Here is a 15512-nt window from a genome sequence, read left to right as displayed (position 1 = left end):
GCTGCAGCCAGTTACGCCACCGCACAGCACAAAGCACCGGGTCAGGCCACGCTGCCCAGAGCATTGCGCCAACGGCAGAGCGAGCTGAGGCTGTGGGGGAGGGGGAACCACAGAGGAGGGGCCGGGGGTCGCCTCCCAGGCCAGGAGCTCAGGGGCCGGGCAGGAGGGTCCCGCGGGCTTTAGTTTGCCCACCTCTGATCTAAGGACAAAGAATACAGGGCATATTTACTGGATGGGGAACTATCCTGGGAAGTAGTGACTCTGAAAAGGACTTGGGAGTCCTGGTGGATAATCAGCTGAATATGAGCTATCAGTACAACTGTGTAGCCAAAAGTGCTAATACAATCCTTAGACGTATTAATAGGAATAAAAGCAGCGATATTATATTATCTCTGCACTTGGCACTGGTGCTACCGCAACTGGGATATTGTGTCCAGTTCTAGTGTTCACAACTCAAGAAAGAGGTCGATAAACTGGAGAGGATTCAATGAGCCATGAGAATAATTAAAGAATTGGAAAATGTGCCATATAGCGATAGACTCTAGGAGCTTGATCTGTTTAGTTTCACAAAGAGAAGATTAAGGATTTGATCACTCCATATGGAGAAAAAAATATATTTGATAATAGAGGACTCTTCAATCTAGCAGACAAAGATATAACAAGATCCAATGGCTAGAAGCTGAAGCTAGACAGATTCAAACTGGAAATAAAGCACAATTTTTCAACAGTGAAGATAATTAACTGTGGGAACAGTTCATCAAGGGTTGTGGTGGATCTATCACTGGCCATTTTTAAAATGATTGTATGTCTTCTAAAAAAGATATACTCTAATTCCATCAAGAATTAATTCAGGGAAGTCAGAATAGATGATACAGTGGTCCCTTCTGGCTCTGTAATCTATGAATCTCTTCAAACCACATTCATTTTTCTGCTTGGACTTTCCACAATTGATATTTTTAGGGTGCAATTTAAATCTGCAAATCAGACATTCCACTCTGTTTACTAACCTCCAACTTACCCTGCACCACTTTTGCAGGAGAGGAATGAATAAAGAGAAACCATCTCAAGTTTCCCAGTTACAGTAGATTCTTCCCATTACTTTTCAAATATTTTAGACTAGTTTACGTAGTTTTAATTACAGCTACTAGAAGGCCCATTCAGCCATCCTATAAACAGAGTTATATCCTACTCCACACGTATTCCCATTGAATGCAGCATCTTGCATTTGATGAGCAAGTGGTATGGAGACAGTCATATTCTCTAGATGAAAGCAAGTTAAAAAACTAGCTTTGTATATTTTCTTAGACTGGATATCATGTTTTTAAGTTTTATTTTATATACCAAGGTATGGATAAGAAATCCACCCAACATTGGCTAGACCAGAGGAGCTGATCCATGCATCGGGGCCTGTGCAGGACAGGCGAAGGCACAAAGCTGGCTTTCAAGAACGCTTACATGTCTCTGATCCCAAGACCAGATGGGGCACAGTTTGAGCCTGTCACAGATGCCATTCTTGCACCCCAATCTGATTAACAGCAATTGTGTGAAACTGTAGACTTTACAGATCTATTGCAGCTTCTATCAGCTGCTCTATCCAAGACACTACATTTGAGATCCTTTGATCCTAACAGCAGCATTAGAGAATGCACTGTTAGAGAAAATCAATTTCAACTTTAACCAAGTTGGAATATTTTAAGTTCTGAATAAGCATAGTTAAGCTACCTGCACCAAAAAAGCATCAGTTCTAGAAAAGGAGCTAAGCCATCAATTTTTGCAAACTGAAAGCTCTCATTTAAAAATAAGTTTCTAGTCCTAGTGTTTGCGAAAACAACACTGCCAATATTAACAAACAATACTGCCTGCCTTCCTAAGTCAGAATGCAGACAGCTCAGTGCTTCTGTTGCTGCTCATGGATCCAGCTACAGCTGAAATCAACAAGACTCATCAGTGTTTGAATGTCTACACTGCAGCTGGAAGCCTGCTTCCCAGTGCAGGTACACATGCCCACACTAGCTCTGCTTGAGCTAGCATGCTAGAAATAGCAGTGTAGCTGGGAGTAGCATGTGTGAGGCAGCTCAGGCTAGCCACCTGATATAAAGCCACCCGACCCCCTGGAAATATACTCTGGCAACTAGCCTGAGACTCCACCTGTGCTATCCCTGGCTACACTGCTATTTTTAGTATTCTAGCCCAAGCAGAGCTAGCACGTGTGTCTACTTGCACTGGGAAGCAGGCTCCCAACTGCAGTCTAGACAGACCTTTGGAGAGATTGGAGTACAGCTAAAACAATGACCCTTAAAAACCTCTTCTTCTGCAGCAAAAATATTTATTTATATATCACACGCTTTAAACATTTTACCCACCAAACTACAATTTTTGCACGACATGATTATTTTTTCCTCTAATCAATAGGTATATAAAGAAAAATGTATGGTGGTGTTTAAGGCAAGGTTTTAAAAGTGCAAGTGAGCTGATGGGATAGCATAATGATTGGACCCCTACTGTAGAAATGTGGAAAATATAAAAGACACTATGATTATAAGACAGGGTGAGAGCAAGTAGGTGTGGAAGGTGTGAGAGAAGAGGATGAGTACATGGGTATTAACTTTGAGAGGTAGGAGGCAGCTTTTGGAAACCAGGCTGTCAATTTTAAGAGTGCTGTAAGAATGCAAAACAATATGATCCACTTTGTAGCTCAAGAGTAGCAAAGTGGAAACATTCTTGACTCCTTGAATTAGAGCAAGAATTTAGAAAGACAGTTGGAAGTGATCTGCAGGAGTGAAATTAGGCTATGATTAAAATCCTGATCTTACTTCTTTTGCACTCAGACTTCTGTAATTGCTGAGACTCCACTGAATACTACAAGGGTCATGTCATACAAAGTCAGTTGCAAGATCAGGGCCAATGTCAGTACTGGTTTACTCGGGTAAAGATTAATTATTTGAATTCGGGTAGCGACCATACCGGCGTGGCCAACCTGAGCCTGAGAAGGAGCCAGAATTTACCAATGTGCATTGCCAAAGAGCCACAGTAATACATCAGCAGCCCCTCGTCAGCTCCTCCCCACCCCCGCTCCCAGCACCTAGCACCCACCGGCAGCCCGGTGGTTAGTGCCTTCCCCCCTCCCTCCCTGCACCTCCCGATGAGTTGTTTCATGGCATGCAGGAAGATTTTGGGGGTGCGAGGGCATAGCAGGCTCAGGGGAGGGAGTGGAGTGGGGGCAGGGCCCATGGCAGAGCCAGGGGTTGAGCAGTGAGCACCCCCCCAGCACATTGTAAAGTTGGCACCTGTAGCTCCAGCCCCAGAGTCAGTGCCTATACAAGGAGCCACATATTAAACTTCTCAAGAGCTGAATGTGGCTCCGGAGCCACACGTTGGCCACCCCAGGACTATACTTTAACTGCTTGTCTTGTTCCTCCTTCCCGTTTATTCTTATTTTTAGAATCAGCAGACACTAAGCACATCTTCACTGAGGAGTTAACTTGGGTGATCAGCAGCCTAGTGAGCCCAGTCGAGGTGTAAGTAGCCACAGTTGATTTACTATATCTTCATACTGAACATTCATCCGTGCATGTCACTAGGACTTCTGGGGACATATCCCATGTTTCTTAGCACTGAAGTAAGATGAGCTATTCTCATCCTTTCCCAGTATATTGTGGAAGAGTTTCATCTGTCCCTCTGGGCATACAAAGGGAATTGTGGGACAGCATCAGTTACAGGGCAAGCTGTACCTTGTACTCCTCACAACTCCTTTTGAATGCACCCTCAGGTGACAGGCTTTGCTCTTTTCACCTCTCTCAAGGATGGAACCCTGCACTTCAGCCATTCTTAAGACAATCTCTGGGCTACAGTCCCCATTTCCCAACCACGTTAATACGAAGGGCCCAGCTGCTGATTAAAAGGACTCAAAACAGATTATTCAAAACATATTGTTTATTGCTTATTCACCCAAAGAAAAATATCAGAAAAGAGGGTTAACGAAACAGAAGGCCTACATAGGCTGGATCTAGTCTAAAATTTATCATGTCCCTGAAACCTTGGGCAAGTCTACCTTTACAGACTTATTGCACAGAGCCTGCATCCCAGGCCAATCTCTGTCTCTCCTTGAACAGCTATACAGACCACTGAAAACTATCCTCCCTATTATTTATTAGAGAGTTACAAACAGCTTGGGAATGGAGGTTGTTCGTAACTCAGAACAAAGAACATTATGGTGTTCTTTAAAAAAAAAAGAAACAGAACACTGACTTTATAGAGCTTTGAAACTTTACTATGCGAAAGAAAAATGCTGCTTTTAACCATCTTAATTTAAATGAAACAAGCAAAACAAGTTTCCTTACCTTGTAAAATCTTATTTTTTTTTTTAAACTTTCCCTTTTTTTTTTTTAGTAGTTCACATTTAACACAGTACTTATTGTATTTGCTTTTTTTGTTTTGGTCTCTGCTGCTGCCTGATTGCACACTTCCAGTTCCAAATGAGATGTGTGGTTGACCAGTCAGTTCATAACTCTGAGGTTCTACTGTATATACTATTTCAGTGTCTAAGAGCCACATACATGGACCTACCTAAAGACAGACTTTTTTAAAAAAAACTGTTTAGTGTCCTTTTAATCTTAAATCTTCAATTTTTGGCAAACCGTCTTTGTTACTCTTCCTGGGGGCCTGGAAATAACATCTTCCCAATTAATTGCCCAGCCATTGTTCTCCTTAACTCCCTCCAAATTGTTCACTCAGAGGGTGTCTTGCTTCCTGCCATTGTTTCACTTCTTGTTTGATCTTCCCAAGAGTCCCTTTTGATTCAACTCCATGGAGTGAGAAAGATCAAGCAGATAACCTGAGGTACACACAATATTCATAAAAGATACACATCCCTCATTCTCCACAGGAGGCACTGGAGAACTATCAATATTCAAGTGGGTTAGCCTGCAAAGTGGGAGGGTTATCAGCCTTTAGCCCATACCCAATGATGGGAGTTCTAGTTCAGGCTCGAAGCACAAAACACATGTCAAAGATTTGCAAGTGTTGATGGGAACTAGCTGAGGGACAACACCTGACTAAGAACCCAAGATACTCTTTCATAGCTTCTTTAAGAATTATCTAGAGTTAAAGAAACACACAAGGGACAGCAGTGTACAAAAAAAATGGAACACTTCAGATACACACGTATACTCCACGCTATGTAATACAAATATTATCTGAAACAAAAAGATAACAGAGCTTTAGAGAAGGAGATGGCTTAGACAGCCTATTTCTTTAGCTGTACATCCATAAGGAATGGGAACAGCACTTCGAAGAGCCCCTATAGAATTCACTACGCGATAAAGCCAATAAGGTTTGATTCAAGTTATCTTAAAAACTCTACAGAACTAAAGTTGCATTTCTGTTTATTTCCAAGCCACTCTGTAGCAGAAAAATATATCCTTGTTAAACACTTTGAGATTTTTACAGAGCTTGTGAATTAAGGCCATGATTTTCTATTTAATCCTATAACATTTTTCCTTCAGAAATAAAACTTCTCATCTGCACTGTGACTGTTACTGGCATTGTTAATTTAAGTCCTAAATTTCCCATCTCTTCTGGATGCTCATCTTGGACCCTTTAAAATCCTAATTAATCCAATATCCCTGATGTTTGATGCTACTAGGCCACTAAATTTATTTCTGAACCTCTTAGATGATATACTTATGGTTCACCCAAAGGCAAATGTGTTTTTCAAAATTGATAAAGCACGTGTTAACTATTTCACTACACAGCATAGTTCCATGGTAGCAGACTGGTACCAGTTTGAAAGATAAAAACTGTAGCCTTGCGTGTTCTGATTTATTTTACGTAGTAACTTTGTTCAGTCTGTTATTACTTGAAACCACTTAAATCCTACTTTTTATACTTAATAACATCACTTTTGTTTATTAATTAATCCAGAGTAAGTAATATCTGGAGGAGCAGACAGCTGTGCATCTTCTCCATCAGTGTTATAGAGGGTGGACAATTTATGAGTTTACCCTGTATAAGCTTTATACAGAGTAAAACTAATTCATTTGGGGTTTGGATCCCATTGGCAGCTGGGTACTAGAGACAGGAGAACTTCTTAAGCTGTTTTCAGTTGAGTCTGCAGCTTTGGGGGCATGGTTCAGACCCTGGGTCTGTGTTGCAGCAGGCTTGCAAGTCTGGCTCAACAAGGCAGGGTTCTGGAGGCCCAAACTGGCAGAGAAAACGGGCTCAGAGGTAGTCTCGGCACATCAGGTGACAGTCCCAAGGGGATCTCTGTGACCAAACCCGTCACATTGAACACATCCACAAACTCCCCCCCCCCCCCCCATTTCCACCCCCAATCGACTTAAACAATTAAGGCTATCAGTGCTTCACTATGCTTTACAGGCTTATTAGCTTTAGCCCACAAAAGCGTTGTGATATCATATCATACATTCCACAAACCAGATGGTCACACAGAGAGCACGCGAGCGAGCTATATGTACTATGGTGAAATTTTCCAACAGCATTTAGTTTTGCACTGTTTTCTTGTTTTATATTCACTGTAAAGATTGTGTTGTATAATCAGTATTTTCCAGTATGAGTTAATATCATGCTGCCTTGAGATAAAATAGCAAAACATAGCACATATGCAAAAAGTCATATCCTATTCAATTTTTTTCTTATCACCTGTTATTCCAACTGTCCCTTTCACCACACACACACACACACACACACCCCTTTCCCACCCTAGTTTCCTGTTCACTGAGATTTCCAGTTCCATAAAGCTTTATTCCCTCCAAGTAGGTCCTATTTCTCACTCTGACTTCCCAAATTCTCTCCACTCAGTGCCAGCATCTTCCTCCTTAAACCTTATTAACTCAATTCTCTACTTACCTTCAGCATTTCGGTCTGCAGCACCCACTAAATACCTTTCCCAGAATCTTGTCGCCAAAACAGCTAATAAAGGGAGCTACATTCCTAGCAAAAACATCCACTAACATAGCAGCAATTTGAGTAGAAATAGATGTGCCTTCATTGTTTCAATGGCAGTTGATAACCGTTCTCTCTTCTAGTTAGTAACACATATGGAACTGAAAACTATGAACCACTTTATATGTACTATGATAGTTCATCCAACTATAGAGACTGCTGAATCGGTTCTCTCAATCCTCCAAACAAGGAGACTAAACAAAAATCATACATCAAGCATTCAGGAGAATTAGACCATCACTATTCTCTCCCCCATGTCTTATACTTCCAGCTTGGGTTCCACTCCCCTGCCACCCCAGCCCACATTTAGGGCCAAGCCAGCATCATCTTGATTAATGTTGCAAACAGAAGAGCTTTTTGCCAAGCAGCACAAATTACTGATTGAAAGACTAGGAATTCATTCCTAAAACAGCTTCACACAATAAACCAAGCTAGTGGAAAACATGCGCTCAGGAGCACATAGTTCATAAACTGTGGAAGCTGCAGAAGCTGGTGAAATATAGAAAGTGCATGTTGGTAATAGTGAAGGAAATTCTAACAGGCAACACTTTCTGACACCAGTTTGTAACATCGTAAAATGCTATTACACTACAGGCATTAATGGTGACACCTGAGCCACTTATGTGGTAAGAGGTAAAAGACTGAAAATATATACTAAATAACCTAAGTCTTTAGCTTACATAACACTCAAGTGTTAACAAAATATTTGAGATCACACACATTTCACAGAGATATTTGGGTTGTCTGGAACATATGCAGCCCATTATGCAATACTACAAAGGGGGCTTCCCAAATCTTGACACTAAGGTCTCCTTAAATTCCAAAGCTTTCCAATACGTTATCCGTACAGCTCCATGAAATTTTTATTTTTATATTTTGGGGGGGAATTTCAAGTTATTTTGTTTCATCAGTTCTTCCCAGTAGTTACCTATGTTAACAAGGCAGCCTAGTAGCCACTCTTTATTAACATAAGTAACTACTGGAAAGACATGCATCCGACGAAGTGAGTATTCACCCATGAAAGCTCATGCTCCAATATGTCTGTTAGTCTATAAGGTGCCACAGGACTCTTTGCTGCTTTTACGGGAAAGAACAGGCTTCTGATCAGCTTCCCATCTGAATTCCCTCCCTGACNTAAAAAATTGACCTGATTCTTTCAGGCTCTGTCTTCACTAGGAAAAAGGTGTGTTCTTATCTTTGATTAGCTAACTTGAGAGGAAATTCTAGATTAGCAGGTCTAGTTTAAGGCTATGTCTTCACTGATGAAAGTAACAAAGAGTCCGGCGGCACCTTAAAGACTAACAGATTTATTTGGGCATAAGCTTTCGTGAGTAAAAACCTTCGGATGCATCCGAAGAAGTGAGGTTTTTACTCACGAAAGCTTATGCCCAAATAAATCTGTTAGTCTTTAAGGTGCCGCCGGACTCTTTGTTACTTTCATCAGTGAAGACATAGCCTTAAACTAGACCTGCTAATCTAGAATTTCCTCTCAAGTTAGCTAATCAAAGATAAGAACACACCTTTTTCCTAGTGAAGACAGAGCCTGAAAGAATCAGGTCAATTTTTTAAGTAGTAAAGGGTATCTGAAGTAAACAGAAGGTGACAGGAGACTACTACTCTTGGGGCTTGTCTACACTATGGAGTTTTTAGTGACAAGGCTGTATCGATACAGCCTTGTCGCTAAAAGTCAGCGAGTGTGAACGCTCTTTTGCCAACAAAATACTTCTAGCCCCATGAGTGGCATAAGCTTTGTCGGCAGAAGAGCACTCCTGCCAACAAGGCAGTGTTCACACTGCTGCTTTATTAAGTACCCGTGAAAGACAAAAGTTTTGTCGAGAATCGGAAAGACTTTGAGAAGAAGCTATTCTCTAACTAGCTGGATTTGCAACATCATTAATACTGACTTTTTTTTAAAAAGTTATTACTACCAAAACCTAGATTTATAGTAGCATGTAACATCAATACTAAAGCTCTACTTTCTTAGAGAAAAATATTGAAATACGAGTGGAAAAAAAGATTGAAATGAAAATTTAAGCCGATGAGTATTACTAAAATTTTAGAAAGCTAATAAGTTGGAGAACTTCGACATGTTTAACTTTAGGGGTAGTTCCACACCACATGAATATTAAGGTGAAATTGAACAAAGTGAGTATTCAGGGAAAAGAGTAGTTGGGTAACAAAACCTGGCAAGTTACTTGTGAAAATATTAAGCATCCTATCATTTTTTCAAACAAAAAGTCTTCCTCACATTATATTCCATTGCTTTTCCTTTCCGACTTAAGAGTTGAGGTAAATATTTTCCCTGTCAAAGACACAGAGAAGCCACAGGGTCTTAATACATATAAAGTCATTCTAGTACTCTTGAACTATATAAAGAATACACACTACCCTTCCGCTCTCTTCTCCATCCCACAAGGCCAGAAGTGGAGCACGGCTCAATACCATCTCCACTTCGTCTTCACTCTCAAAAAGTATGTGAGTTAGTCCTAGCCAACAAATACTCTGTCTATATGACTTACTTCATTATTTCTCCCAATAGGAGCCTATATAAGAAAAAGACCCCAACATCTGGACTGTCCCTATAAAATCGGGACATCTGGTCACCCTACTGCTGTTCCAACTACCACCATCAGAGGATGCTGTTCTGCTTTCCCTGTCCTGCAAAGCAAGTCTCTGTTCCCCTTCCTGTACTTAACAGCTCCTGGGGCAAGGACAGAAAGGCAGAGAGCTAGCTTGGAGGCAACTCCTAACCATAGTCTCCCTCCCAGCACTAAGTGGGGATGAAAGAAGAAGAAAAAAATTGTTCCACCCCAGGCATGACTATTGTTTCCTAGAACTGGCCTGGGGCAACATTAAAGGGGTGAGAAAGGGCAGGCAGAAGCCAGGAGCTCCTGGGCAGAGGAACTGAGCAGGAGGCAGAGGAGAGGAAGAGACAGTATCCATGTATGGGAGTGGGCAGGGGTAATACCCATCTGAAGTAGAAAGAGTGAGGCATCCAAAGGCCATTAGAGGGAGGAGACTGCAGAGGACAGGGCACAGAGGCAACAATACAGAGAAGGAGAAGGGCCCCACCTATCAAGCACAGATAAAAAGGTAGAGGCCCCCACAACCTGTATACTTTTTTGCATATCCAAATGAGTTTCCTAAAGTGTTAACACACAAAAAAAGACCCAATTTCCATGTCAGAGAGAAAGATCAGAGAAAAAGCAGTGAGTTTCAAAAGAAATTTCGTGATCACCTGTAGAAGTTGAATGTAGATATTATTCATGTGTTTTTGCTACTGTCATAGTCATGTTAGATAATATTTTGACAAACTCCTGAATTCTAACTACAGTATAGCTTCTACCATTACCTATCACTGATGGAGTGAATTACAGCTTTTAGCATAGACATGTCCTGTATGCCAACCTTACCAATTTCTATGGCATAAATTCAGATGTGAACAAAATGGGAGAGGCAGTCACCACACAGGAAAACAGAACCTAAGGCCAACATGATCTGAAGAACTTCGAGCAGTTGGGGGAAGGGAATTCGGTCCTTACCAGTCTTTACTGCCAGGGAGAGGTAACAACTAGCTCTAAAAGAAGATAGGAGACTTAACCCAAGCAGCTACTGAACCCACTGAATTAAAGCTGGTTTATTTTCCATTTGCTTCCTAATACCAACATAATACTTTTTCAAGGATCTAAGCACTGTACTTGCCAGATGGTGGTATAAGAAAGTCCCAAAAGGGTTCCATAAAGTCTATGGATTAACTGAACCAAAGCATCTCAACTGCTTTAGATTAAAAACTATTTTTATAGATTTGCTTTCTGTTCAATATTTACAGTATTGCCAACTATTACAATTTAAAGTATGAGTTTCACAATATTTGATATTTTTTCTCCATAGAGTCCCACCTGCTGGAATCTAGAGATTGCATGACAATCTCCACTTTTTTGTTAAAAAGCACACTCCTGATTTAAGATATATTGGTGATGTATGAACACATACGGTTGCCAAACTATTTGATCTTTCATTTTTAATTTTCACTCCCAGTCACTCTCTTCTGTTTAGCAAGTTTCTCGCCAATTCCACTTCAAGGTTCTCAATCTAGCACAATGCTGCAATGTTTCAGTGGCAAACATTTTAAGAGTGTTTATATTTAAAAGTCAAATTTTACCCAGTATCTCTAACACTTAATAACAGTTGAGGATTTGAATTTGCTCCAAGGAAAGCTTAAAATTTTTCAGCTGGTTGATTGTTTTGAGCAGTTATTTACATCTTCCATCAAGTGGCTAGATGAATTCACAAATAAATCCAACAGTTATTTCTTATGTTGAAGACCAAATCCAAGAATTATTTCAATACTGAGTGAGGACAGTCAGCCAAGCTCAGGAAATATTCCACCGTGGTCCATTGGTTAGGACACCAGATTGAACCTCTTGAGACCTGGGTTCTAGTCCTTCTAGATGTTTTTAATGGAAACTGATTTTAGGTAATAGCTGCAGAATTCCTCCCAAACCCTGAATTATTTAATCAGGTAACAATGATCTAAGACACCTATACTGTGATTTTTGAAAAGCAAAGATTTAAGAAGAAATCAGATTTTATGACAAGGAAATAAGCATGGTTAAATCTGTAGTAGTCTGATCAGCTTCATCCCTATTGCTATGGAAAGCCTTCTAGATACAAGAGTGAAACTCACCAGTTGCTGTCAGTTGCAAAGGGAAAGTGACAGGACAGCAATTCAACCCTCATCCTCCATTCACATGGAAGGAATAAAGCTGAGCAAGTGAAATTTTTCCAGTCTCCTTTTTCTTCCTCTTCCTCAGCAGTAGTATTTCATGCCTCTGCAATTCACAGCTTTCTGGAACTGCACAGTGATTTTTACAATAATTTAGATCATTTCATTCCAAGTGGTCAGGCAGCAACAAATAAATAAAACCAAATTCTTTTGTTTCCCCATGTTATAAGAGAACTACAGAGGCAGAGGAAAGAACTGAAAGCGACAGTGCCAGAAGGAATTTGTCTGCACAGAATTCTCCCCTCTATCAACAGTTAGGAAGGGAGTTGGGCTTTCCCCCCCACCCCTCATGCCCTTATTCTGTTTCCCCCATTTGTACCATTTTAACACCACTTCTCTTATGCATGTTTCCAGGACTTGCAAAAACAAAAACTGCAAATGGGGGGGAGGGGGAAAGAGATGGGGGATGACACCAAAAACCCAAATGCAGATATTAACACTAGCTCTCCTGATAAGTTAGACAAGTAGTAAGCCTTAAAATAACTCCAATCTCCTCCTGCTATGATCCACTTTAACACATACTCCATGTCAGCAAAACTTTTGGATTAAGATATGATCTATTTTATACATATACTTGGGTATTTGTAGATGAATTTATTTTTACTTCTAGCTAACTCACGGTCTTATTTTGCTTCATTCTTAAATATTTCTCTGTGTTGTGTCCATCTTGTTTTAAACCTGCTACCAGGGAATACACATTGCCACAGTAATTTTGTAGCAAGTGACCATTCATTTGACCGGAATGTAACAACGTACCAGGGCTCATAGGAGGCCCATGTTTCATGGACAAGCCAGGTACATTGCTAAGTAAACTTCAGTATCAATCTGAAATTGGCACACATTAGCAAATTCATAGTGTTTGAAAACTATGGCTATAGTGCTGGGACAAAGGTAGACATGTTATTCCCTACAATATACACTAAAACAGTAAATACAGTCAGATTTCTAGCACTGTTAATAATAAAGAATCACACCTGCCAATCTGTGCCTTCTAAATAGCATTGCCATCTCACCCTCTGTTCTGGGAATTAGAAATTTTACCTCATGGCATACTTACCTAAAACTAACTTTTGGTTTTTAAGCTTAAGACTGGCTCAAAAGACTTTTCCTTGTGTGGTGTGCATTCTTTAACTCAGTAACAAGCTCTCAAGGCAAAAAACAGTTAAACCAATGAAAACATCCTGTACTCTGCCAACTTATGCAGGAGATGGACTGATGAACAGTCTGAGTGATGCAATTTGCGTATTTTGCAGGGTGTATGTACATATACTGCCACAAGCTGCTGCAAGCCCTCATACAGCCATTCAAGGTCGCACAGTAAGTGACCCTTTCATTCAATTAGAAACAGATTAAACCAGAGACAGACAGGCAAATATGCAACTCACTCACAATAGCACAAGGACTGTGTCACAACGAGGGGTGGGGCCAGAGAATGATTTAGCAACAGTAATGCATTTGAAATGCAAGTCAACTTTAAAGACAGCTGTAGGAGAGAACCAAAAACCCCCCACTCCCCGGCCGCCTTGCTGCAGTGAATAACACTTAAAAGGCACGTCTGAGAGCAGTACTGAAAACTGCCTGCAGCAGCCCACAGCTGCTTGTGTGTTCGCCTCTCATCCGGCGATATAAACAAAAAGTTTCTTTACCAACATCTCCGACCAACACCACGGTAGATTACGAAAAGGGAACGAATGGTGAAAACGCAGGTTACTCGTCACCACCGGGATTCACCTGTTCTCTGGCGTTTCCCACTAGGGAGAGAAAAACTGCTACCAAGTCAGTTTCACTTTCCTGTGGGAGCTGCCGGGTTTGGGGGCCCAGACGTGCGGGTCAGCGCGGGCTTATGAACAGCTGCTCTCCCGGCTACGTTTTTAATGGTGATGTCTGGAAACACGTATTGAGGACAGCCCCACCCCCGCCCCACACGCCCCAATGCCCACGCAAGGCCCCATTGCCCCTGCCAGGAGGAGCGCGGCGGGCGGCTTCTCAGGCTGTGCCGATGTGGACCAAGCGGGGTCACTAACGCTGCTGCGGGAGGGTGGCAGAGGAGCCCCACACACATACTGGGCCCGGGGACCCAGCGCCCCACACCCGAGCACCGAGTCCCAGCTGAGATGAGACCCCCCCCCTCCGGCCGCGGGCCCAGCCTGACCGGGGCCGGGGTGGTGCGACCCCTGGGCGCGGGGCTGCGGTACCTGCGCTGGAAGTCGGGCACGAAGGGGGCCAGGTAGGGGTCCCGCGCCAGCAGCCGCGGCAGCTCCGGCACCGACACGCCCCGCGCGACAGCGGCGGCCATTTTACCCACGGCAGCGGTAGCCGGCTGGCTTGGCCCGGCCTATATACACCGGCGGGGGGGGGGGGGCACGGACACCCCGGCCCCGCCCCCAGTTGGGGGGCAAGGCCTGGACACCAGCTCCCCGCAGGGCCTCCCCTGGCGCCCCCGCCCCCAGCCGTGTAAGGCGCCCCGGGCTCTGCGGGGAGAAAATGATGCTTCATGGCCCCTGGGAGCTATCGGCGCCAGGCCCCAGCGCTGGCTACTGCCCTGCAGCGAGCAGCTCCCGCACTCCGGGGAGTTTCCTTCTAACCCCCAAAGGGCGGCGCGTGGCCGCACTGGCCCCGGCAAGCCGCTGGGGGGGAGCTTGTAACCCTTCCTGTCTGAACCCCCCACCCCGTGCGTCCTTCACGTGGTCACAGCTGAACGTCTAACCGCCCTGCTGTGTTGAAAGGCTGAATTCGGAGGGTAGCTAAGGAGCCCCCAGCTCCAGTCAGAGAAGCAGATGCTCATTACACAGTAAAATTAGAGTTGCCACCCGAGCCACGCCCCTTCCCTGGAGCCCCGCCCTCCGCTCACTACATTCCCCCTCCCTCCGTGACTCGCTCTCCGCCCTCCTCACTCACTTTCACTGGGCTGGAGGGGGGGGTGAGGGCTCTAACTGGGGTGCAGGCTTCAGGGTGGGGCCAGAAATAAGGGGTCCAGGGTGTGGGAGGGGGCTTTGGATGGGGGTTTATGAGGGGGTGAGGGCTCTGGCTGGGTCTACAGGCTCGGCGGGGGGGCTGAGGGCTTTGGAATGGGGGAGGGGGCTTTAGGTTGAGGCAGGGGATTGGGGTGCAGGATGGGGTATAGGCTCTGGGCTGGGGCCAGGGATGAGAGGTTTCAGGTGCAAGAGGAGACTCTGGCTTGCGGGGCGCTCAGGGTTGAAGCTCCCTATCTGTCCTGGCACAGTGCTGTGCCCTGGAAGGGGCCAGCAGGTCTGGCTCCAAGGTTGGGTGGGGGAGGAGGCGGCTCTGTGTGCTGCTCTTGCCTGCAGGCACTGCTGCTCCCCGCTCCTATTGGCTGTGCTTCCTGGCCACTGGGAGTGCAGAGCCAGTGCTCAGGGTAGGGGCAACACGCTGATCCTGTGCACTCCCTAACCCAGGAGCCAGACCTGCTGGCCACTTTTGGGGCACAGTGTGGTGCTAGGACAGGTAGGGACTAGCCTTCCTTAGGCCTGCAGCACTGCTGACTAGACTTTTAACGGGCCGGTCAGCAGTGCTGACCAGAGCTGCCAGGGTCCCTTTTTGACGGGGCAGTCTGGTTGAAACTGGACACCTGGTCGCCCTAAGTAAAATACTTAGTATCATAGAATACCAGGGTTGGAAGGGACCTCAGGAGGTCATCTAGTCCAACCCCCTGTTCAAAGCAGGACCAATCCCCAGACAGATTTTTGCCCCAGATCCCTAAATGGCCCCTCTGGGAATAAAACTCACAGCCCTGGGTTTAGTA

At 43.9% G+C, this 15512-nt stretch overlaps 1 protein-coding gene across 1 annotated transcript in view; it reads right to left on the bottom strand.

The window, feature by feature from the left end:
* The window catches only part of GBE1 (1,4-alpha-glucan branching enzyme 1), a 300188-nt gene extending 286091 nt beyond the window's left edge, over positions 1 to 14097 (bottom strand). Inside the window, exon 1 of the mRNA XM_034792303.1 lies at positions 13945 to 14097. Coding sequence (XP_034648194.1) covers positions 13945 to 14045 — 101 coding nt within the window. The 5' untranslated portion in view covers positions 14046 to 14097. The remainder of the gene's footprint in view (positions 1 to 13944) is intronic.
* Between the last annotated feature and the right edge of the window lie 1415 nt (positions 14098 to 15512).

Source organism: Trachemys scripta, chromosome 1 (genome assembly GCF_013100865.1).
Source record: "Trachemys scripta elegans isolate TJP31775 chromosome 1, CAS_Tse_1.0, whole genome shotgun sequence".
Taxonomy (NCBI): domain Eukaryota; kingdom Metazoa; phylum Chordata; order Testudines; family Emydidae; genus Trachemys; species Trachemys scripta.
Note: the sequence above shows the minus strand (reverse complement) of the source record. Positions and strands in the feature narration are given on the sequence as shown.